The sequence below is a fragment of the Mauremys reevesii genome, linkage group 4 (genome assembly GCF_016161935.1).
Source record: "Mauremys reevesii isolate NIE-2019 linkage group 4, ASM1616193v1, whole genome shotgun sequence".
NCBI classification, from domain to species: Eukaryota; Metazoa; Chordata; order Testudines; family Geoemydidae; genus Mauremys; species Mauremys reevesii.
In genome coordinates this window covers 99,590,315-99,613,954 of record NC_052626.1, presented here as the reverse complement: position 1 = coordinate 99,613,954, position 23,640 = coordinate 99,590,315, and the positions used below count along the sequence as shown (strand labels likewise).

The 23,640-nt window shown below is 40.9% G+C and overlaps 1 protein-coding gene across 6 annotated transcripts in view; it reads right to left on the bottom strand.

The window, feature by feature from the left end:
- The window catches only part of TRIM66 (tripartite motif containing 66), an 86,371-nt gene that overhangs the window by 14,719 nt on the left and 48,012 nt on the right, over window positions 1-23,640 (bottom strand). For all 6 annotated transcript variants that reach the window (XM_039538826.1, XM_039538823.1, XM_039538824.1 and 3 more), the window contains 9 exons: window positions 22,392-22,524; window positions 20,775-20,891; window positions 19,111-19,225; window positions 18,176-18,322; window positions 17,615-17,732; window positions 14,500-15,395; window positions 12,071-12,232; window positions 1,618-1,890; window positions 1,174-1,399 (listed from right to left, as the gene is read on the bottom strand). In XM_039538826.1, the coding sequence (XP_039394760.1) occupies window positions 1,174-1,399; window positions 1,618-1,890; window positions 12,071-12,232; window positions 14,500-15,395; window positions 17,615-17,732; window positions 18,176-18,322; window positions 19,111-19,225; window positions 20,775-20,891; window positions 22,392-22,524 (2,187 nt within the window). The remainder of the gene's footprint in view (window positions 1-1,173; window positions 1,400-1,617; window positions 1,891-12,070; window positions 12,233-14,499; window positions 15,396-17,614; window positions 17,733-18,175; window positions 18,323-19,110; window positions 19,226-20,774; window positions 20,892-22,391; window positions 22,525-23,640) is intronic.

The following is a 23,640-nucleotide window of genomic DNA, read 5'->3' as shown; positions in this document are numbered from 1 at the left end:
ACAGTCCCATTGACTTTAACGTTTGCAGCACTGAGCCCTTACAGTGTTGGCAATTTGCCTGTGAAGGCAGTTAGGCAAAGTCTCGTTCTCCATTAAGAATAGAGACTTAGTCCTTGGCCGAAGGGAATGTTATGCAGTAAAATGAGCCAAGAAAAAAAGCCACGCTGTGCAATATGCTAACTTACTCAATATTTGCTATGCTACTTAAGTGTAGCACTTAGCGGTAGTAACCTTACATTTTGAAAGTAATTTTAAAAAAAGGGAGAATTTGGACTGTTCAAATCAGTTCTTCACTAGTGATCCCTGTAAGTCTCATTAACAGATCTTCTAAGAGAACTAATCCTCCGAGCACTTCACATCAATACACCACTTGCAAGCTTTCAGCCCTTTCTGATTCAGTGATGTGCTAGATAATTTGAGAGATAAGATTTCCATGTTTTTCCGCTACAAATGAAACTAAACATTTCTTTCCACTGTGTTAGGTACTTGATAATGTTTTAAACAATGCTGAAGTAGTCTGCAGTACAATAAAATGAATTACATTTAGTTAGGTACAGAAATGACCACACTGTACTGCAAGGCCTGCAAGTATGGCAGTGTTGGGCTGTGTGAGATCTTGTCATGAGTTGGGTTAAAATCCCTGTTGATGTTGATACGTGTGAACTCATGCTTCAATTAACATAACTGGAAACATAAGCCCACATATGACATAAGTATGTGTGAACCTGTCCAGGAGCTTTGGGGCAGAGTATTGTTTTTGGGTAAGGGTATGTGGGAGTGAGAGAGAACATACACAGGGATTGGGGTCACAGACAAGACTGAGGCAGAGGAAAAGAGGCAAAAAAAACCCCAAGCAGGATCCTGTGAACACAATATGACCCTGGAAAAGGCTAGAGAGCCTGCTTTTGGGTCGAGTGTTGGCTTAAGGGGCTTGGAGGGCTGGTAAGTTAAGAAACTGCTCTATTCTGTTCTTGGCTCCTGCATTCAGAGACACAGGACTTTGTACATTCCTCATAAATAAACAAGACTGCATTAAAGTAATACCTGTCTATCACCAATTTCTACTCCCAACTGTAACACCCACTGAGCCCCAAACTTTGACTAGCCACTTGGGTTAAAAATAGGCAACCGCAGTTAAAAAAAAAAAAAAGACGATAAAGAAAAACCTGGTACCTTCTTCATTTCTAAGTTGTTTTACATTGGTCAACTGCAGGCAAGCAGCACCGCTAATGGGTGCAGAAGGAGAGGCACACTGTTGCGATTTCTTGACTGAAAGATTAATAGGCTCTTCTAGCATTTTTTGCATAGGAAGAGCTAATTCATTAATGGTGTTCGGTCCAGCAGTGGCTGAGTCATTTCCAAGAGGGTCATTCATGGTACTAAAATCTTCATTTTCCAGCTTGAGAGGAAAAAGAGTAATTCAAAATTTACTGTTTACTTTTTTAAATTTCCACTCCAAGAAAATAACTCTAACAAGTCTTCACATATCATTAGAGGAGCAGGATTTCTTTTTTCAAAGTAACAACCTTCAACCTACTGACTATGACAACAACAAGCGTTATTAATTAGAGTGCATTCCTTAGCTATAAAGTAGCCAGATGTGTTAGCAATTCTTACCTTGCACTTAGTGTTCCCCAGGAGTAAATCACCTGTTGCTAGGTTATCAGTTGTCCAAGGGTTCAGGTCATTTGTAGCTCTGTCTAATGCCAAGCTATAGCTAGGCACAGATTCTGGCTGAACATCAGAGGCATGACGCATGTTCTGGGATTGGTTCAGCGTTACAGTAGATACACCTTGCATCTGTGGATCAACCGACCTAGATAACCTTGTAGAAGACGGTTCCATTTCTAAAGGATTTGAAAAGCCCACAATGTTCAGTGAAGCCGAACGCTGAAAAACAAATATGTTAATCAGCTTTTAAAACAGTAAAATGCTGCTGTTATTTCTAGAGAGCATGAGATGCTGTATCTCATAATGTCTAATGAAGCCATGTCACAAGGGCTTTGAAAGTATCTATGGTAATCTCATGTCATTTACCAAAAAGCTTTATAATTTCCATGATTAAAGCCAAAATCTGGAAACAGATTCCTGAGACTCTCCCCTGCAAGCTACCAGACTCTCTTTCTTTTATCACTATAATGGGTTCTGATTTCTTACTCCTTATAATGAATGAGAAATCTAAACACTAGAATATCGGACCAAATCCATCTCTGGTGTAACTCTGGTGATTTCAGTGAGGTTATACTAAAGCTGATGTAAGAATTGGACCTAGTATAAGTGAATGCAACTTTAGTGACTTCTGTGATACGGAGCACATTACACCAAAGGATGAGTTTGGCCAATTGAGCTTAAGGCACCTCTTTATAATATCAAACTGTAAATGGAAAACATACATGTTACAAATATCAGACTGTTGAAGAAAGGATGCACCTGTTTAGTTATCAGAGAAAGGGAAAAAAACCTACCCATCCAAGCAAGGTCTTTGCAAGAATAATTTTAATGAAATGTATCTGCTAGTGTTTCATGCTTTCTTGGGGCATTTCACTGTCAAACACAGAAATAAGGATATGCAAACCAAAGCAAATCCACTCATCTGTGTGACTTCTTTAAGCTGTTTTACAGCACTGTATGTGTGACATGATTGAAATCCTGACTCTTGTATAGTCCCTATCAAACAAATGTAAGTAGACTTAAGAAGTATGCAGATCTACATTCTTTGAAGATGTGCTTCCACATTTAGTTTCTCACAGTTCAGTGATATTCATTATGCCTGAGAATTCACTGAATAAATCCTTTTAATTTAACTGCAATATCATAAGTTTTACTTGTTATACAGAGTGATAAAGAAACAGCCATTTGTTTTTTGCATTTAATAACTATTATTAGTCCATTCTGAATTCTGATAACTTGTTCCAAGTCAACAGGGCAATAATGAAGTAGTGTCAAAAGACAATTGTCCAGATTCTGCTCTGTTATATTTGTGTAAATTCTAGTATGGCACAGTACTGGGAATCAAGAGCTGAGCCAGCACTCTGGTCACTTACACACCAATTAAGACTCCTTCAGGTGGACCTGTTGGGGCCTAATTAGTGGCTTAGAATGGGCTGGGGGAAGAACTAATGAGCAAATTGGTCCAGTAACATAGGAGGTATAAGGCGGCACAGGAAGGACATGCAGGGGAGAAAGAGGCAGGCTAGCAGAGCTAGAAAGGATCTCTGGTAGAGATCCCTTCCCTCTCCTTTAGCAGAGATGGTGTATGGATCGGTAAGGTGGTGGAAATGCAAGGCAAATGTAAACAAACTGTGCTGGGATATTTAACAACTGAAGGTCTCCGAGCCTGTGTGTACTAAGCAAAAGACAGGAGTGGGATGGGGCTCTGTCACATCTGGCTAACTCCAATAAAGTCGGAAGAGGTACTTGAGTCTTACAATGCAGCCCAGGTACCTGCTGAGAACAGAGTCCAGCCCTATGACTTATTTTCACCTGAGCATGCAGTCTAATTTCCCTTTAACCACCCTGGAACTGATCCTACCGTGGGAGTTTTGCCTGAATAGGACTGCAGGATCAGGCTCTTATTAAACAAGATAAGACTACTGCATTTAAGATAAAAGGGACCTTATCTTCCCCAGCATTAGGGTAAGTTTAGGTCACTATCAGCACAAAAGTCCACTAGAGCTGTCTTAACCAGCCACAGCAAGATTCCCCTCCCCCCCGCCACTGCAGGGGGGAACCTCAGGTGATGTAGGGTCACTAGATCAGCCTCTGTGCCACTGCCCCTCCTTGTGGCCAGTGCAGAGAATGTGGCTTGGGAAAAGGGAAAGTGGCTGGGTTTTCCCTGCATCTCAGCTATCTGAGCTGCTGTAACACCCTCCACTTAAACCAGCCTTCAGGTTGTCTTAACTGGCACCTGAGGACCCCATCAGAGCTGCCCCAGGACTGAGGGAATGCAATGGTGGCTGAAATCCATTTTTTTTGCAAGCTAGTAGTGGAGTTGGGAGTAGAACCCAAATGTCCTCACTTTTTATCTCCTGCTGTAATAAATATGTACATCTTTCCTCAAGAATATTACAACATTGTCACCATCTGTTACACACTAAGGCCTCACTCTGCAAAGACCCATGCATGCTGTGGATGAAATCGTTGCCCCACTGAAGTCAATGGGAGTTTTGCCATTAACTTCAATGGTGCCAGGATTTCATCCGGTGAGTTGTCATACTGAAGACAATTGGACTACTCACAGTGCATACAGTTAGAAATATGCATAGGTCTTTGCAAGATGAGGGCCTAAAGTATTTACAATGAACACATCTAGAGAGCTGAAATTCAACAGTTATACACTTATATACTTTTGACTCTGCCAGCTACAGTAGAGTTAGTGAGGAAATTTTTTAGATTGTATAAGCCAGTATAAAACATTACTCTTGCTAAAAAGGAAAAAGAATAATGAGGCCATCAAACTGCCATCTGTCTCTCCCTGGTGGCAGAAGTTAATTTTTGTGGTTATTTTAATGATGGGGAAACATTATGATCTTTCAGTACAAAATATTAAAACTCATAGTAAAGAACAGACACATTCCATTCTGATCCATGGAGCTGCTGTCAAGTGTGAAGTGAACAATGCACTGGGAACAAGGCTCATTAATATCCTATTAATTCACTCCCTAAAATAATCATTTCTTTTGCCATTAGCAAAAAATCTCTCTTTTCCCTTGGCAGCTCAGCTAGGGTTTGAAAACGTGATGGCTTCAAAGAACAGACCTTTGTTTTATGAAAGCACTATTGCTTTTACAGTGCGCCCTTTGAACAACACCAAGCATTACCTATCAGCCTGGGTAGACGGAGGTTTCAGGTGTAGGAAAATCTTTAGGGTCTGACATTTTAATGCACAGCTTGGCACACACAAATAGATCTGTGTCATTACAAATGGAATTCTTGTTATCTAATAATGAAATCTGGTCTGATGACCTTTGTGATATAATGGCTGTATCCACCAATTATCCAAATACGCTCTCTGCTGAAAATTTCATACCTATGGTAGTTTAAGGTAAGAATAAATAACATGCAAAGTAACCGTGAATAAAAAGTAATACGTTATTTAAATATTTCTTTGATCACAGTAGCATTCCAAGAAGGTCCTATGCAAACATGCAGCACTAACACAGAAGAATTCTGAGATGCAAATACTTACCTTGAAAGACTGGGATTAGGATTTGTTAGGATTGTTTTGGCAAAGTCTCAAGGCTGTTGACATTAAGTGTGATTTATAAAGAAGGCTAAAACTATGAACTGCCAATTCTCTTTGCTATAAGAGAAATAACAGAGCAAATGGTTGCAGTGTAATGAACAACTGCTATTAAGTGGAGCAATCCCCATGGCAGCTCATTATGCTAGTGAGGTTAAACAAATGCACTGCTCCAATCCAGTTGTTTAACTCGCCACTCACAGTAGCACTGATAAAATAGTCCATACATGCTTCCTATTTGTATTTCACAATTACAGGGTATAATCCAAAGGATCTCTTTTCCCTCCTATGAGAAAAAAATCCAAATCTTTCTTAACCTTCTATCTTAACAAACTGGACCTTGTTTAAAGTGGAGGAAGAAAGATTCCATAGAGCAGGTACGGTCACGTTTTATTTAACCTACTTTTCAGGTCAAAGCGATGGGTTTTGTTAAATACCTTTCTATGAAATATAGCTAATTGCATTAAGCATGAACATGTTTGTACTGTAAACAGCTCAACTGTTCATCCAACACACTGCAGTACCTTGGAAACTAACAGGACACTATTACAATGATTCATTCCTGAGTACTGACAACAGTCTCAGTGCTGTCCTAATATAAAGCAAGATACGCCCTTACCCTCCAAAACATATTCTTCATAAACCCTCAAATATCACTGTAGGAAAAAGCACCATTAGACATGTGGGATATTCTATACCTTGGGGGAGCACCTTGTAACCCCCATATTCCTCATTTTCATATAATTGTGATATTGCATATAAGGCATGTCATGTGAGGTATCATAGGAAAGGTTATGATCTGCTGAAAGCCATTCTTCAATGCATATGAAGTTATGAGAATGTGCTGTATGGTTGTGACTAAAATATGCTGTGGTTTTGGGAAGCACCCAGATACTAGCTCTCTAGAGACAATGCCAAATAAAGTAACCAATGCCAGGGCGGGTGTCAAACAACCCATCAACAGCTATTGTCCAGCAAGGGAGCTACAATTCAATGACTCATCTGCAAAAGGCCACATCAGGGGAATTCCTCAACCTTGCCTGGAAACTCAGCAATGCCCACTAGACATGCCTGGACTTGTGTTCTCCAAGCACACGGACTAAGGATATAAAACAGAACACGGGGCCCCACGCTTCCCCTTTTCTCATCTCCACATCTATGCTGCAAGCAACAAAGACACTCAGAAGACTAAGACTCCAACAGAGGGGACTGGCCCAGGTTTCCAGGGTGAAACCTGTATGTTATGAACTGCAATATCCAGTGGATTGAGAAAAACTGCTTAATCTAGATGTGACCCAGTCTAATAGAGTTGAGAGTGTAGACTGCATTCTTATATTTTATTTTATTTTGGTAACTAACTGACTTTTTGCCTATCACTTATAATCACTTAAAATATATCTTTTGTAGTCAATAAACTTCTTTTACTGTTTATCTTTACCAGTGAGTTTGCCTGAAGTGTGTGGTAAATCTGCTCAGGTTTGCAAAGGCTGGTGTATATCCACTTTCCATTGATGAAGTGGTGAAGCAATTAATAAATGTGCACTGCTCTTCCTGAGGCACAGTGCTGGGAGCTGGGGGGATCTGGCTGGTGCCTTTCTCTGTGTGTTTCATGAGTGGCTCTGGGAGCATTCATGCAATCAAGTTGTGTGTGGGGCTCCACATGTGGTTGTGCAGAATGATGACAGTGTCCGGAGGAGATTGCTTCTTGTCACTAGCAAAGCACTGTGAGAGACAACCCAGGCTAGATAGTTAAAGGGGCACAGCGGTCCCACATTCCCAGGCTACACCTCAGGGATCCCATCACAACTTGCACATGAGCAGTAGACAGAACAGAGGTCACCAGTAAAGCTTAGGACAAACGTGATGTGTTGGAGAATGCGAAAAATGCACAGCACTTCCATCTGTAGCAGATAAAATCCAGTTTTATCTCACATGATAGTAATATTGACATGACAGAATTAGAGGCATTCATGTTCATTACATCTCAGGAGAGGTAAAGAAGTTCCATCTTGAACTACCAAGGTGCAGTCCTATCATAAATTCCAAGACAAAGGTATAAGATGCAATGTTTGGAAGTTGAAGCTAGACAAAGTCAGGATGGAAATAAGAAGTAAATTTTTAACAATGAGGGTAGTTAACCACTAGAACAATTTACCAAGGATAGCGGTGAATTCTCCATCACTGGCAATTTTTAAATCAAGATTGGATGTTTTCTGAAAGATATACTCTAGTTCAATCAGGGATTATTTTGGAAAAAACTTCTCCCGCCTATGATATACAGGAAGTCAGAATGGATGAGCGCAGTGGTCCCTTCTGGCCTTAGACTCTACAAAAGGCTACCTGATATGGGAGTAAAAGAAAACGTGATGCATTTGGAATCACTCTGATGAGAAGCATTTGATGGGATCTACCTACCTATTTTAGGTATTTCTATACCTGTGACAAACGTGGAGCTGCTCTGTAATAATGAATGAATACTGTATGTTGAGTGGGTTTATTGAGATGTTTACTGTGTGAATATATTGGTTTTGTTTAATAGGGTACTGTCCTGCTGTAAGGAAAAATAAGCAGGAAGCAAAACAATGGCTCAAGACAAGCCAATCTTCAGGAAACATTTATGGGTTAGTAAGAGACAGTGTGTGACAGGAAAAGACTGGAACACAAGATGATCAAAAGGACTATAGCAGTTTAAGAAGAAACTCTCGGGGCTAGGGGAGGCCAGGAGTTGTTTGGGATATGTTCAAGAAACCAGACTGACACAACCATGCACTGGGAAGGTCTGAGGAAGTTAGGCCTGTCCAGGTCACTATGAGGAGAGGGTAAGCCTTAAGTAGGATATACATACACATAGACTATTTGTTTTAAAAATCATTTTTTCTTATGCTTTGTTCCTACCGTGAGAATAAAGAATAGTTTGGTTTGAGGAAGGCTGTCTAATTATTATACACTCACTGCTGGTTACACACTCACAAAGGGAAGATCTGTAAACATCATAGTGCCTATCACCATGGTATCTGAGCTTCCTATTAAAAGATGCACATGGTGCATCTGTACAATAACAACAGCATTTCTTCCCAATTCTGCATTTTATCTGCTTTAAAGTTACACCTCTAACTGATCATGAGCATGAAGGAAAATGAAACACATGCAAGCCAAGCAAATATCATGCTCAGTTTATCACCCCCAAAATCATAGTTACATCAAAAAATCTTACAGAATTGGCATCTGTTCTCAAATAGATTGCCCTCCCTGATCCTGTTTGCAAATAAGTAACTCACCAATGTACCCTGCAAAAACAACAGGAGGACCAAATGATTCAGGTGGTTGGTAAACTTCACCTCTAGATTCCTAGTTAGAAGTAGCCCATGTTGGTAGTGATTGAAAGTTACCACCAGCAGACAGCTGTTAATGGCTAATGTATAATGAATTTGCTGGCTCAGTCCAGTTCCCAACAGACAAAAGTCATTATCACAAAAATCACTAAATCAACCTGCATTTAATTCACTGCCTTGTTGGCATTCTCAACAGAGAACACTGAACAGGCCGGGAGACAAAACTATTCTTTCACCCAAAAAGCTGGCTCCCTCCAGAACAGAAGTGGAGTATATTGACAGAGCAGTGTGGAGAACCTTATGCCTGATTTGTGGCTAAAAAGAGGATTTCCATGCTCAGTGCTGTATTCCTAAAGGGAGCTACACAAACCCAACATTTATGTTACTTGGAATAAGGAAGATTTACACAAAACACACAACTGTCTGAACATGAATACATCCACTAGCTAGATAGTCTTCAAAAACAAATGCGCTCCCCTCACAGGGAAAGGCTAGTCAGAGGCAGACAAGGAAAGACAGCAAGGCTGACAGAAATGTAAATACTCCCACAAGTGTTTTTTTTTTAAAAAAGCAGGGCAAAGGAAGATGAGAGAGCATGCAGACATTTGAAGATATATATACAGGCACTAGACCACATTCAACAAGTACACAAAGCACAGATCGGCCCAAACAGGAACGCTTCTGAACTTTGGGAAAGTGATGGCTTAAATGCCAACATTCATGACATACCCTGACTAGCAACACTTGCTTTATGTAAAGTATATCTGGTGATGGGGCATAGTATAATGGCTTTACTAGCCCTTGTTTGGAATGACCTACATGACTTACTTGAGGTTTTGCCATCTGCAAATAATGTGGTTATCCCAAATTATTATTAGCATCAGTTTTGTATAGCTTCACGCCCAAACAGATACAATCCCATATAGTGACACAGAGGCTAGTTATTAGTCAGTAGCCTCAGATGCACACCATAAATATGTTGCAAAATTAAAACACAGGTGTCTAAACACATGAGCAATCAAGCCTGGCAACAAAACCAAACCAAAACAAAAAACCAACTTAGGGCTACAAGTCGTTGGAATGGAAATTTTGAACTCTGTGTTAACAAACCCTGCCCAATGTATCACTAATCAGTTTATTCTGAGTTACTGCTCCATCCTAGCTCTAAAACTTCTCAATTTTCCACTGCTTCCTCTTTAAACAGAGGTTCTTGGCAGCTCAGAAATCATCATGCTCCATTAGGAAAGCGGTGTGTGGAGAGGGGGGAACTGGTATAATGAACTTGAGCAGAATTGGGAAGCACCATTTACATGTCTAACACCAATTATTACTTGAAAGGGAGAACAGTTTTTCTTTTATTAAAAGAATGTTCATATTTGCCTCCTGTCATTCTATCTGTTATGTTTTCTGACTGTAATGTTTTAGTGCTCTACTCAGTTAAATAAAATATATTAGCATTTTACAGTGGTCTCATATAACTTGTATGTGGAAGATGAAGGGGCCCAACACTACCTGTACCAAGGCAAATGTTGCCAGGATGGAGATCTACATAGAAACGTACACTCAAATGCAGCCAAAATAGACCAAAACCACCATGGTGTCCATCTCCCATTCAAAGCAAGAATTAGCACGTCAGGAAAACTGCCTTCCTTATTAGAAAGCTTCCACAGAAACAGTTTGCAGGGGACCTTGCCACACACTTCCCTTTACATTCACTTTGAAATCAGCGATTAGCAGGGTCTTGAGTATGTCATGACATCACTCCCAAAATGGCCAATTACAATATATTAACAACAGGAACAACAAAGCTTTGTAGTACAGGGGTGCTGCAATCTCAGCCACAGCTAACCAGTACGCCAGTGACATTGAGAGAGCTTAGCTTTCTTTACAAAAATATTTACACCAGTCAGGTCTGTTAAGACACCTGTCATTCTTTCCTTTCTCTCTTTCCTTCTACAAGTACCCTTCTTCTCTTCTCTTCCATTCTCATATTCAGAATCCTCCTTTCACTTCCTCTCTCTTCTTGCCCTTCCATCGAAGCTTCCTTCTGCTCTATACCCAGTTCTTTCTGTCACCTTCCCAAGGTCTTAACTCCTCCTGCATCTCTGACTTCTTTCCATGACTACTGTACCTCTTCACAGATAATTGGGCACTTCAGGAAGCCTCATTTCCTTAGAGACATGATTCCTGTTAAGCTCTAGAGAAGACGACAGCTTCTCAATATACATTAAATAAGCCTCAGGTAGTTAGACGGTTGTAGAGTTACCATTTATGTTCAAAAATATCTGAGAGTCTCTGCCTATACACGTTATTTGGTGATCAGGGGCTCATTTCAGGTCAGGGATCCCAAATTGTGGCTCTAGCATGTGCATAAAATGTTTAGGAGTAAAAGAGACCACTATTTTTCTGCTTAAAGATACACAAGAAAGAAAATTAAAGCAGATGTACAAGACAATTATGTCCCTTTAATCTATCCTTTCCTTCCTTCCCCCTTTTCTTTCCTTAGGTCACTAAGGCCATGTTTATACTACAAAATTTTGTCGATCTAAGTTACATTGGCATATAGCCACCGCAATTATTAAATCATTTGTGTGCGCGCACACTTGGCTCCTTGTGTTGGCAGTTTGCGTCCTCACTACGAGCGCTTGTATTGATGTATATTGTCAGTGAGGGGCACTGTGGGACGGCTCCTGGAAGCCAGTAACAGTTGACGTAAGCAACGCAATGTCTACACTGACATTGCATTGACCTAATTCCATTGTCCATGACTCTACGCCGCTCGAGGAGGTGGTGTTATTAAGTCGGTGTAGAGAGGCACTTACATTGGTCGGAGCCAAATTTAAGTGAAGACACTTCCATAGCTAGGTTGATGCAAGGCAGCTTATGTTGACCTAACCCTGTAGTGTAGACCAGGCCTAAGGCATTCTACAGCACAGTTTATAAATGATAAACAACCATCCAACCATTTCCAAGATTGATTGCCAAGCATGATTCTATCAGAACGCTGCTTGTCAACTACCATAGCTGTAGCATGTCCATTGCTGTATTTATTTATATATTTAACAGTGATGTTAGATGTATCCAGGCTATAGATGCCCCCATAGACAGTTTATAGCAAAATTACAAGTCACGATTGTAAGACGGCTTGTAACCAAGTTAGAGGTGGATGTAAACTATGTTAGGTTGCCACCATTTTTTTTAATTTATATTTTTTTAATTATTTTTTCCAAAATGCAACAAATATACCAAAATACCAGATTCATCATAATACATAAAGTAAATAAAGAAGGTTAGGATAAAGAGAGAGGGGAGAGGAAGCAGCTGTAACCAGCTTTGAAAATTGCCTGGTTACTTGCAAGCCATTGTGCTGACAGAACATAAGCCAGACATTTAAATCCTTCAGCTTGGATGTGAACGCCAGTAGAAGTGTCACATGACATTCAATACTATAAAAGTACATGTTCTCTTAAAAAGGGTTTTGAAAAGCTTTGTGTACCTTCCTCACTGGATTCAAAGAAGGGTGTTGCAAAGTGCTCTCTGGGGAGGGACTGCTGACAGTGGTTTCTTCAGCTAATGGTTGTGACGGAGGTGGAATAACATTTCTATCAAGAGGAAGCACCGGCTTTTCGCTTTCTAGTTCAGCAGAATCCTCACAAACCTATGATGAAAGGATAAAATTTCAGTGTTTCCAGGAACTCAGATCCAGTAACTCATAGGAAGATAACATCAGCACACTGTATGTGAAATATTAAAACAATGAACATTCCTTATAACAACAACACAGTTGTTTTAAAGACACTCAAAATAACCCAAAACAGAGAGATAGATAGACAGACAAACTGATCTCCCTCTTAGGCTTTGTCTATACTAGTACTTTTGTTGGCAAAACTTTTGTTAGGCAGAGGTGTGAAAAAAACACACCCCTGATCAATACAAGTTTCACCAACAAAAGTGCTGGCATGAACAGCGCTATGTCGGCAGGAGACCATATCCTGCCGACATAGCTACTGCCACCCGGGAGTGGTTTAATTATGCTGTGGAAGAGCTCCCTCCTGCAGGCACAGAGCGGCTACACCGGAGACCGCACAGCAGCCCAGCTGAAGCAGTACAGGTATGCTGCTGTCAGGTCCATAGTGTAGACATAGCCTTAGCATATCATGGGAAAAATCCTGCACAGAATCTATCTTGAATGATCTAAAATCCAGGTATTCCCACACACTATCTGCCATGACAGCTAAAACCAATGGGAGCACTTTGGAAGATGGTCAGCGTTTACAGTACTTGCCTGGGCAGAGTTTACTAAGTGAAAGAATCATGACTGTGGAATTCATTTCCTGGGAGATCTTCCTGAACTCCCGCCACCTTTTGAGTGCATTGCAAGAGCCATCTCTTTGTGCAGGCTTTGCCTAATGTGGTCTGGGAAGCTCTCAGCCATATTGCCCTGGGTGGCCACCGTGGCTACCAGCAGGCTCAGTTCTAGACTTGAATTATATGGTTCTGACTGAGGGCAGGCAGGGGAGGATATGGTTCATTTTATAGCATTCTAGCGTATTATCTAGTGTGGTCTCCTGCTGGATGAAAATCAGCTAACAGGGAATGTACATTTACTGTAACCCGTCACCAGGGGCATCTCTGGGTATTTTGCTACCCCAAGCACGGCAGGCAGGTTGCCTTCGGCGGCTTGCCTGCGGGAGATCCCTGGTCCTGCAGATTCGGGGAACGCCTGCGGGAGGTCCGCTGAAGCCGCGGGACCAGCGGACCCTCCACAGACATGCCGCCGAAGGCAACCTGCCTGCTGCCCTCGCGGTGACCGGTGGAGCGCCCCCCGTGGCTTGCCGCCCCAGGCACGTGCTTGGCGTTCTGGTGCCTGGAGCCGCCCCTGCCCATCACCTATACAGCTCTGACTCTGTTTTATTCCCTTCACTTGTCCATGTGATGCTGTCATTTACTGATGATATGTAGCAGGCATGGCCAAACTGTGGCTCCTGAGCTGCATGTGGCTCTTTTACAGTTAAAATGCAGCTCATGGAGCCCCCCGCACACACCCCATTCTTTGACTACCAGACTGGGTGGGGGGAGCTTGGGGCTTCTGCCCTGCTGCTGGGTGGTGAGACTAGGAGCTTCTGCCCTGCTGCGGGGTGGTGGGACTAGGAGCTTCTGCCCTGCTGCGGGGTGGTGGGACTAGGAGCTTCTGCCCTGCAGGAAGGGGGATGTAAGGGCTTTAGCCCCACACCCCAGCAGGCACTGGCCCATGGGGCAGGTTGTGCATGTCTTGCAGCTCTCGAATTTCTGAGGATTATTGTATGTGGCTCGGAGGGTCAGTAAGTTTGGCCTCCCCTGCATGTAGCAAAAGAAAGGTAGAGTGGTTTTGTGATTAAGGCTCTGGACTGTGGCTCAGGAGACCTGTGCTCTGTTCCGAGCTCTGCAACAAACTTCCTGTGTGATCTTCGGCAGATCATTTAATATCTCTGTCCTTCAGTTCCCCATCTGTAAAATGGGGATAACAACACTTATTTTCTCACACCTTTTGTTTGTCTTGTCTATTTAGAATGTAAGATCTTTGGAACAGGAACTACTACTTGTTGTCTATGTACAGAACCTAGCACAACAGGGCCCTGATCTCAGTTGAGGCCTTGAGTCCATATTGTTACACAAATATTCACAAGAAGAAAATAACTTGTACTGTAAATAATAAAGTTTTAGCCACCCAAAATGGTGGTAAAGTGATTTCCATACATTTAATTAGCATATTCAAAAAAACAAAATCTCAACACTCACCTGAGTTATGCTTCACAACTAAAGCTGCTATCAGATCTAACTTGGTTAATAACACTGAAATATCTACATTTATAATCTCTGTCTCAAGCTCTGAGCCAGTGCTGACTAAATGCATTGAGGGGGGAAGGGATGCTCTGGAGAACTTACTTGTTGCACTTCATCTTGGATTTGCTGCTGAACTGGGGCTGGTTGCCTCACTATGTAGTTTATCTGTCCAACAATGGTTTGCTGAACATGCTGAGGTTGTTTGGCTTGATTCAGCTGCAAGCTTGGTTGCCCTTGAGCCTGAAGGAGAAGCTCCAAATCCTTTTTCATTTCTTCCAGTTCAAACTGGTGGTGCATTATGTCCAAACTCTGTTGTATGACTTGTTCATGCGCATTTTCATTCTGACTTGATGTGGGAGGCGATGGCTGTGGTTGCTGCTGCTGCTGCTGCATGTGGTTAAGCTTCAGCTTCTGAAGATGACCAAGCTGCACTTGCACAGTTGGAGTTTGCAAAGCAGGCTGTGTGTGCAATTGTTGCACATGACCGGAGTGAACCTGATGAATATCTTGTGGGGGAACCATGTAAACTGGATGTGGAGTCTGCTGTGGCTGCTGAGCTTGCAAATGTTTTCCCATCCTTCCAGATACATTATCCTGCTCTGAATGGGATGGCTGCTCTAGACAAGGCTGCATTATTTTCAAAGGCTGAGCTGTGCCCCTATGCTCTTTTTCATGCTGCTGAACATTGTATTGAAGTGGAAAATGTGGTGGCGGCTGCTGCTGCATTTCAAGAGGTTGTCTAAAATTCTGATGATGGCTCATATGGTGCTGAGGACGCTGACTCTTATTCATGTGAGGAATGTTGAAGCAATGGGAGCAACACACTGGTGTAGGAGACTGAACAGGAGGTGGAAACTGATGTGACTGGTTATTGATAGCCTCAAGCTGTGGCGCTGGTGAATGTTGTCCATGATACATTGATGTCTGTAATCCTTGTATATTTCCATAGGTTGGGACATCTGAATGAGGAGTGTGTCCACCTTCCATTGTTAAGCTACCTGTGAAAGCAGTACAATTACTTTTGCTACAATTAACTGCTACCGTCACTTGTTCCTAGCCAATGAACTGGGATCTTGACAAATTGTTTAATTTGCCACTTTATGGGTAAATTCTACAAAGGCAATTTCTTTTTCTCAGGTTCAATTTTGAAATTACTCACATCCTGTTTAAAAAGCCCTTCAGGATAACTTCTCATTTTCTTCTATCTTTTCCACTAAACAAAACCATCAAGGATACATTTTCTAAGAATTTTGCATGATTCTAAATCACAAATTCCCACTGATGTCAGTCGAACTCATGGTTAAAACACCAGTCACTTCTTTGAAAAATTGTCACTCAACTCCCATTATTTTAACTGATATATGTGGCCAAAGCTACCATTTTTTATTAATGTATAAACATATGTTCTCATCCATAAACATAGGCACACAGAACATTTGTTTCCAGAATGAAAGTAAGACAAATAAATTGGATGAATGTCATGTAGAAGAGAATCATAAAAATCACAGAAGACAGACATGGCCTATGAAGTGATCTTGTCAATCTCCCTGAAAGTATAGGATTATTCCCTGCAGTATATTTTCTAGTGCTTTATGCAGTCTAGTGTTAAATGTCTTTAAATGGGATGAGGAATGACCTTTCAGATCTTTGATCAGAAGACTGAACAGGATTACTACTGCAGAAGACTGAACTGGAAAAATCTACTGCAGCCAGCAAATGTATAGCAGGTGGAAGGCACAAGATGAAATGTATGTATATATATTATATAAATAGATATGCAACAGGCTGGATCCTCAGGTCCATCATGTCTTGTGCATCCACTGCAGCGTGTCTGGGGGGAACAAAATGGTCTTTAAGCCACCTTTGTGCCCCCCAATCCTGACTGTGCCAGGCACTGGTCAGGTCCCAAGGCTATTCCGGCAGCATAGGGATGTCCCAGCTAAGGCCACTCTGTGGAAGATAGGAGGGAATGCTGTAGGACTTGCTACAGTGGTTCTTTTCTACCCAGGGAGTCCTCCACTGGCTGACTAGGCTGACTTTAGGGCCACTGGAATGGTACCAGGTTGCCACTTGCTAGGGAGGATGGGGACCAGTTTGCTCAGAACAGTATTTGGCATAAAACAGGCAAAGATAAAACTCATGATTTGAATTTGGTATTGAGTGTTACTACAATGTATGTCATTTCAGTTAAATGTTTATAGTCAATCAAATATATAGCATGAATAACAAAGGCATCTACAGAGTGTAACTTATAATTTGTGGTTTGGGTTTTGTTTTAATGTACTCTAATAAAAAGTGGAATTAACAGGTCCATCTCTTACCCTTCACTTATTTCCTTCTCATAATAACCTTTCAAATAATTGGGACACAATGATATAGCAAACAGCTTGAAATGAATACGTCATTACATCATAAGTTGTTCTAGCCGTATTGGTCCCAGGATATGAGAAATAAGGTGGGTGAGGCTAAACCTTTTATGGGGTGTCCTATAGTGTCCATATAAGGTATTACCACACCCACCTTTTGTATTACATAATAAAGCACACAAACAGCTTGCTATGTCATTGTATTCTATATATTATCATTATGAAATAAGGTAAGTGAATGTTCCTGAAAACTTGTAATGTCTTCCTGTGTCTTTTAATCCTCTGAGTTACATGCATATTAGCTGTTCTGTTTTCTGACCATAATTGGTGAAATTTACACAAAGACACCCCCACTACCACTCTTCGCAAAGCCAAAGTAATGTCAGTTGCATAATTTATAATTGTGCAACTCCCATATAACCAAAGGGGTCATATTTTGTCATGACCTTATCTAACTAAGTCAGCACTTACCATCTGGGTGCCTCATATTTTAAAGGGGATTTTATTATTAATGACATACCATCACATAGTATTCTGTGTAGGTTCTTTACATCTACAGCGCCACTCAGACACCTTTTTTCTTGGACAGCTGATATACTGTACATCACAGTGTAATAATACTTAACATTTATTGCTGTTCAGCTGGTTTGAAGTGCCCCATGGCAGTGAAATAAGGCTTAACGAGACACTATATTTTACACTATCATGCCCTGTACAATTTCTTAACTAAGCTAAGGAAAGCTCTTTGAGGCAAGGGCTTTCTTTATCTGTGTGTCTAGTACAGCTTTGAGCACTTTATCAGCACTTATCTAATGCAGAAAATCATAGTCATCATGCTGTATTTTTCTTACCTAAATTGGACAGTTGTTTAGTCCAGAAAGAAGGGTCCCAAGTGAATCTGATTTTCCAAGGAGGGCCTACTTCTGTGGTACAATTTGTCTCCAGCAAATGCTGTATCTGAAACACAATCTGGCGAAAAATCAAAGGATCATTGTTTCATCCAGTAGATTTAAAATCATTATAGTTTAATGTTGAAGAAACATTAAATCCTTAAAAGAGTCATTGACCAGGAATGAATTTAGCTTAATATCATACAAAGCTCCTCTAACCTCGGCTCGCAGACAACGTTCAGATATATTTTGTGCTGCACAAAAATATTTTTTATTTGCAGGCAACAAGAGCCCCATTCTGAATCTGGCTTTCCCCTGTACTCCGGCCTTGTGTGCGGAGTGCCCTGGTAGACTCCTATCTTTTTAGGGCTCCCTGATCCCTGACTTATGGCTTCTGCGCGGTTCACGAGGCTTCTCCCATCCATTTCTTTCTGATTCACTATTTTCCTAATTAAGTTACCCTACTGGATCTTGTACCACTGCACAATTTCCTCTCACTCAGACAGTGGGTATTACTCTTACCAGTTCCTTACTGAAGAGAAATGGAATGCTGTTTTTACTGCACACTGCCCAGTTGATAAAGTTCTGCACGTGTTCAAACTGTCTGTTTAAAACCATGATGCCTTGAAGTTGTTGCTCCAACTTCTGTTTCCTCTCGCTGGTAATTCTCTGGTGATAATGAGAAATAGCATGTTCTGCATAACTTTAGCCAGCATTCAGATATACTTACTACATACAGTGTGTGTGTATCATAAAAGGCATTGTCTGGATGGGCACTTGCTGAAAATTTGGAACCTCTTTGAACCATCAAGTAGAAAGAGACAGCAGAGCTAACAGATAGGTTCCCTTCTTATGCAACCGACACTTCCAAGTTCCACAGGAATCGACGGGAGCTCAACCCTGAAAAGTGCTGAGCACTGTGGCCCTGATCAAACAAAGCATTTAAGCACATGCTCAGCTTTAAGCTCATAAGCAACCCCATTGGTATCATAGACAGACAGGCACAGAGATGGTATCAAAATGCCTGAAAGCTGAAGCATCCAGAATTGCAGGTCATTTTCCAGAATGTGGACCAGAGAGTCTAATATTCAAAGGATGGTGTAACAGGTGCCTGTGCAAACTCCACATTGGTACATGAAAACAGGAAGTCAGTGGCAATAGATTCAAGGGCATCTCTGGGTGCCATGCATTTTGTAGGCACAGACATTGTAACCACATATGAAAATATGGCTGGCCCACAAGGAGCAAATAACGTGCCATTTTTCATAGTTACCTTTCTGACTATGATCCCATTTTACGTTTGAGAGAAAAAATATTTCGTTTAACTGATACACTATAACTTACACAAGACGTATTCTTTCTTCTGGCTGGGGTTAGGATTTAACTTGCCAAGGCGATGTCAGAAAAACTCTCTTGCTAAACCAATTTTCAGTGTCACTGGTATCATTCTCACTTACCTCAAGTTGCTCTAGAAGGGTATTTGTTCGTTTATTGATTTCACTCATCAAAACCATCTTGGCCATTTTGATCTGATTTTCCACTTTTCTGTACAAATGTTTTACTTCAAATAACCTGTGGGGAAAGTATAAATACACCTTCATGAATCAATCAGCATTCCATTTATTCAGCATTTGATAGTTATTAATGGCAAGGAGAACAGATCTGAGAATTGATAACAGACTCAGGGCCTGATCCATCGTCCACTGAAGCTAATGGAACGATTCCCACTGATTTTATTGGAACTAGATCAGGCTCTCAAACACTTTCCCACTGGTCCTCTAAAATTGCTTCATATACACAGCACAAGTCAAGAACATTTAACGCTGGCAGAATTCAATTTTATTTTTTACAATTTTGATGGATAATATCGATTTTTTAAGTATTTTTATTTGTATCTATTTAAATTTTCACAGTTGCACAAAATTATGATTTTTAAATATTTGTAAAAAATTTCATCCATTTAATGTACAAAGTAAATATAATTAAATCAAACTCTCATAAGTTCTCAAGCAGCATTTTTCTTATTTTGCCAATCTGTAAATTTCAATAATCATCGCTGGAAATGTTTTGGTTTTGGTTTGTACAGTGAAATTAATGTTTACTGACATTTCCTGATAAGCCTAAGAATATTCTACATGCTTTATTCTTCTCCCTAGGGAACAGAGAAAACTACATCTACCCTCTGCATACAAGAAACCCTCACATGGTTCAGATGGACAACTGACAAAAGAAGGGCAAAATAAAGAAAAACAATAGTCTCAAATAAATATGTTTAATTTACCTTCAGAAAAATTAATGTCTAATTAATTACTGCATACTACACTACAGTATAGATGGATTTATATGGGTTTGAGGGTTTTAAAAGTGATCTCAACTTTTCCATTAATTGGACTGAGAGCAAACAAACCCAGCATAAATAACTGAACATCAGTTCATAAAATGAACTATCTTCTACTGTTACACCATTTAGGCTACATTTACACTATAGCGGCACAGCTATACTAATGAAGCTGTGCCACTGTAAGATCTCTCGTGTAGCCACTCTATGCCAACGGGAGAGCTCTCCCATCGATATAATTAAACCACTCAGAACGAGTGGCGGTAGCTATGTCAGTGGGAGAAACTCTCCTGCCAACATAGCGCTGTATACACTACCACTTATGCCAGCGAAACTTATGTCATTCCGAGAGGTGTTTTCTTTACACTCCTGAGCAACGTAAGTTTTGCCAACATAAGTGCTAGTGTAGACATGGCCTTAAGTTCATGTCTTTAATTGCAGCTTGGTTGCCAGGTTTCTTGAAAAAACAAGTACTAGAGTTTTACATAATCGATAGCTCTGATCTTTTCCTGTTCGACTTCGGTATTACTAGATAATATCAAAATATCTTTGGAAGTTGCAATCAATTGTCATATGCTCCTTCAGCCTGCCCCAGTCCTGTAGTACTGAGAAATGGCATATTTGCCTGTTTAACTGCATATGTATATTTGAGATATTTAATCTACCTATTATTTTCTACTTTTAAAGAAAAAAAATCTAGCATCTTTAGGTACCACTGGTTAGCTACATTTTTAGCTGAAATAGGATTTTTACTGAATACCTCCTTTCATGTGCAACAGTTACCTGTCTTCAATCTGTTTAGCTGAGACCTGCATCCCAGTTTTTCTCTCTTCCACTTTGGCTGTTACATTTTCTAGGATAACCCTCTGATTTTGCAAAGCCTCTTCAAGATGCATGAACCTGGGAAAGGAGGGAAGTTTTCACATGGTTTCCTGTTCTGTTCACAAATTAGTCATTCATCAAGTCTTCCCTAAATATTTTTCCTTCTTTGCTAGCTAACAATAAGGCATTGTTGTTACTTAGCAGATTAATAATAAATCAGAATAGAATTAAGAGCTCAGTTGCGCCTGCCAGGACACACTGGGAGCTGCTCCAATCCCAAAAGAATTTGCCCATTGTTATTTTCCACCTGCTGCTACGCTCTTTTACTGGATGAAGTTCACTATTTCTCTCTGTGCGGCCAGCAAGCTCTGCTGGTGAGCACACAGAGCAGAGCAATGGGCTTTCCTCCACAGCCTCTGGAGGGCTATGAACCCCCAACAAGGGAGTTGGAAAGGAACAATCCCTACACGCCCCCACAAAGATTCCAGCTATGCCTGGCTTTTACATGGGTCCTTGCACCCTTCTTCTCCTCTACACAAAGGTCCATGCATGGTCTTGCCTTAAGTAAGTGCATGTGCCTAAGCCCTAGCTAAAAACATAGTTGGGATCAGTCTATTTAGGAGAGGAGCAACTAGGGACACACACACAGACAGTTAGAGAAGCCAGGCTTGTATTTCATATGGATTTATTTTTTTTTTAAAAATTATTTGCTAATATATGCCATACAAACCTTACAAGCCATATTACTAGCTCACACCCTGAGCTGCTGGACTCCACCGATGAGAAACTAGTATTTATAGAAACATTTCAAAGGGACCTCAATCTGAGCATCCAAAATTGTGCACCAAAACCTCAAAAAGCACCCATCCTGTATTTGCACATGCACACCACATCTACCACCTAAACACACAGACTGTCTGCACAAATATAGGCTGCAGTAAAACAGATGTGTCAGTTTCATTGCCCACATTTACTCGCTTCCCATATTTTTCTGCTTCCCTTCTAACCCCTTGCCATGCTCCCACCTTCCCTTCCAATCACAAACCCTCGATATCCCCCCACACCCAACACCTCTGTATTCCACCCATTAGTACCCAAGCAGTCACAGACTCACCTCACAAAAATCTCCTTCAATTTCGACATAAGAACTTCCCATGGTGTGCACACACCTTCTCACAATCACAGTCAAACTCAAAATGTTGACCTCAGAATATTTTTTTGTAAAAATAATACATTATTGACTCTTTAAATAAAAGTACGTCTATTGGTGAGATGTCTTAACTATGCCAAGGCCAGAATACAGGTTAGAGTCTGATTGTGAGGAACTGGTTGTGCACATGGAGGTTGGGTAGATACTGGAATTGGAAGGGTATGAGCTGCAGAGTCTGTGAGCGCGTCTGGGTATTAAGCTGTTGGGTGCAGGGCATGTGAATTGAGTTTGGCATGCCCATTAAAGTTGTATTAACCTGTGATTTCCTTGATTTTTGGTGACTATATTGATAAGAAATGCAGCTCTGCAACTTCGAGGCCACGTTAACTGTTTTTAGGTGGGGTCAATAAGGAATTCACGTTTGGTACCTGTGTTCCTTGTGTTCGGTCAGAAGGCAGTTGCGGCAAGTAAGGACATCACAGGTCTCACAAAACAGTTTAAGGCTCTCTTGACAGTGGATTGGACAAAACAAGGAAAACTCATTTGCTCCCCCTTCAGTTCCTGGAGAATATAAGACAGTGGAGCACTGAACACTAATTGTAACTGTGGTACCGCAAAGCTGACTTGGTTTTGCCTTTTACATACTGCAGTGTTGCCAACTCTCATGATTTTATGCCAAATCTTGATGTTGTTCTTAAAGCCTCAGCTCTTGGAGTAACGTGAGACTGACTTTTTAAAAAACACGAAAGTTAAGTTACTCATGTAAGTTTCTAGTCTTTATGGCTGCAGAGCAAAACTTGAAAACATGACCTGAGTGCAGTCTAAAGGCTCAGAAACCAGATCACAAAGAAAAAGAACTCAAACTGTAATATTTTTGAAATCTCATGATTTAAGACAATTTCATGATTTGGGGCGGGATTGATTCATGATTTTTGAATGCTTGAAGTTGGCAATACTGATACTATTACAAAGAAACTGGTGTAACATGCAGTAAAATAAATATGTTAAGTGAATCCAAAGTCAGGAAAGAAGCAAGGAGATTGTTTATTCCTAAAAGGGTGTCTCTGGGGTTTTCTCCGCACTCATGTTTGGCTTCTGTGATCAAATGCAGCACTACATAAACTTCAACAACTTGTGGTTCCTGCACCTGCTCCTGCACACTAAAACAGGGTAAGCATTATTCCCTAAACAGGAGTGATAAGCAATGCACAGTGGAACTGCAAAGTGGGAGGGTTGCATGTATGCGATCTATACTTGCCTTCTTCCACATGTGGAGGAATTGCCTGAGAAAGAGAGCGTGAGAGCAGGGTGAGAGAGAACTCAAAGGATAGTGAAACAAGAGTAACAAAGCCCCTTTCTAGAATTATATGCTCGCAAGTGCATCTGTGTTGAAAACTCAAAAGCTGTTTTCTTGAATCCCAGAGGCTCCAGATAAGTGTTCAGACTTGAGATATCTAACTTAGCCCACCCACCTAAACATTTTAAGGTTCACCCGTCACGAGTTCATAATAGGGCAAAAGCAGTTTATCAAGCACATTTTCATCTGTGGAGACCCAGCTTGGGTTTCAAGTGAAAATAAATGTAATATCTCCATATTAGTTCCACTTCATGCACATCACCAAAACATCACAGAGTTTGGCATGACAGGCAGTCTTTGCTGAAGAGAGGCTGAAGGCT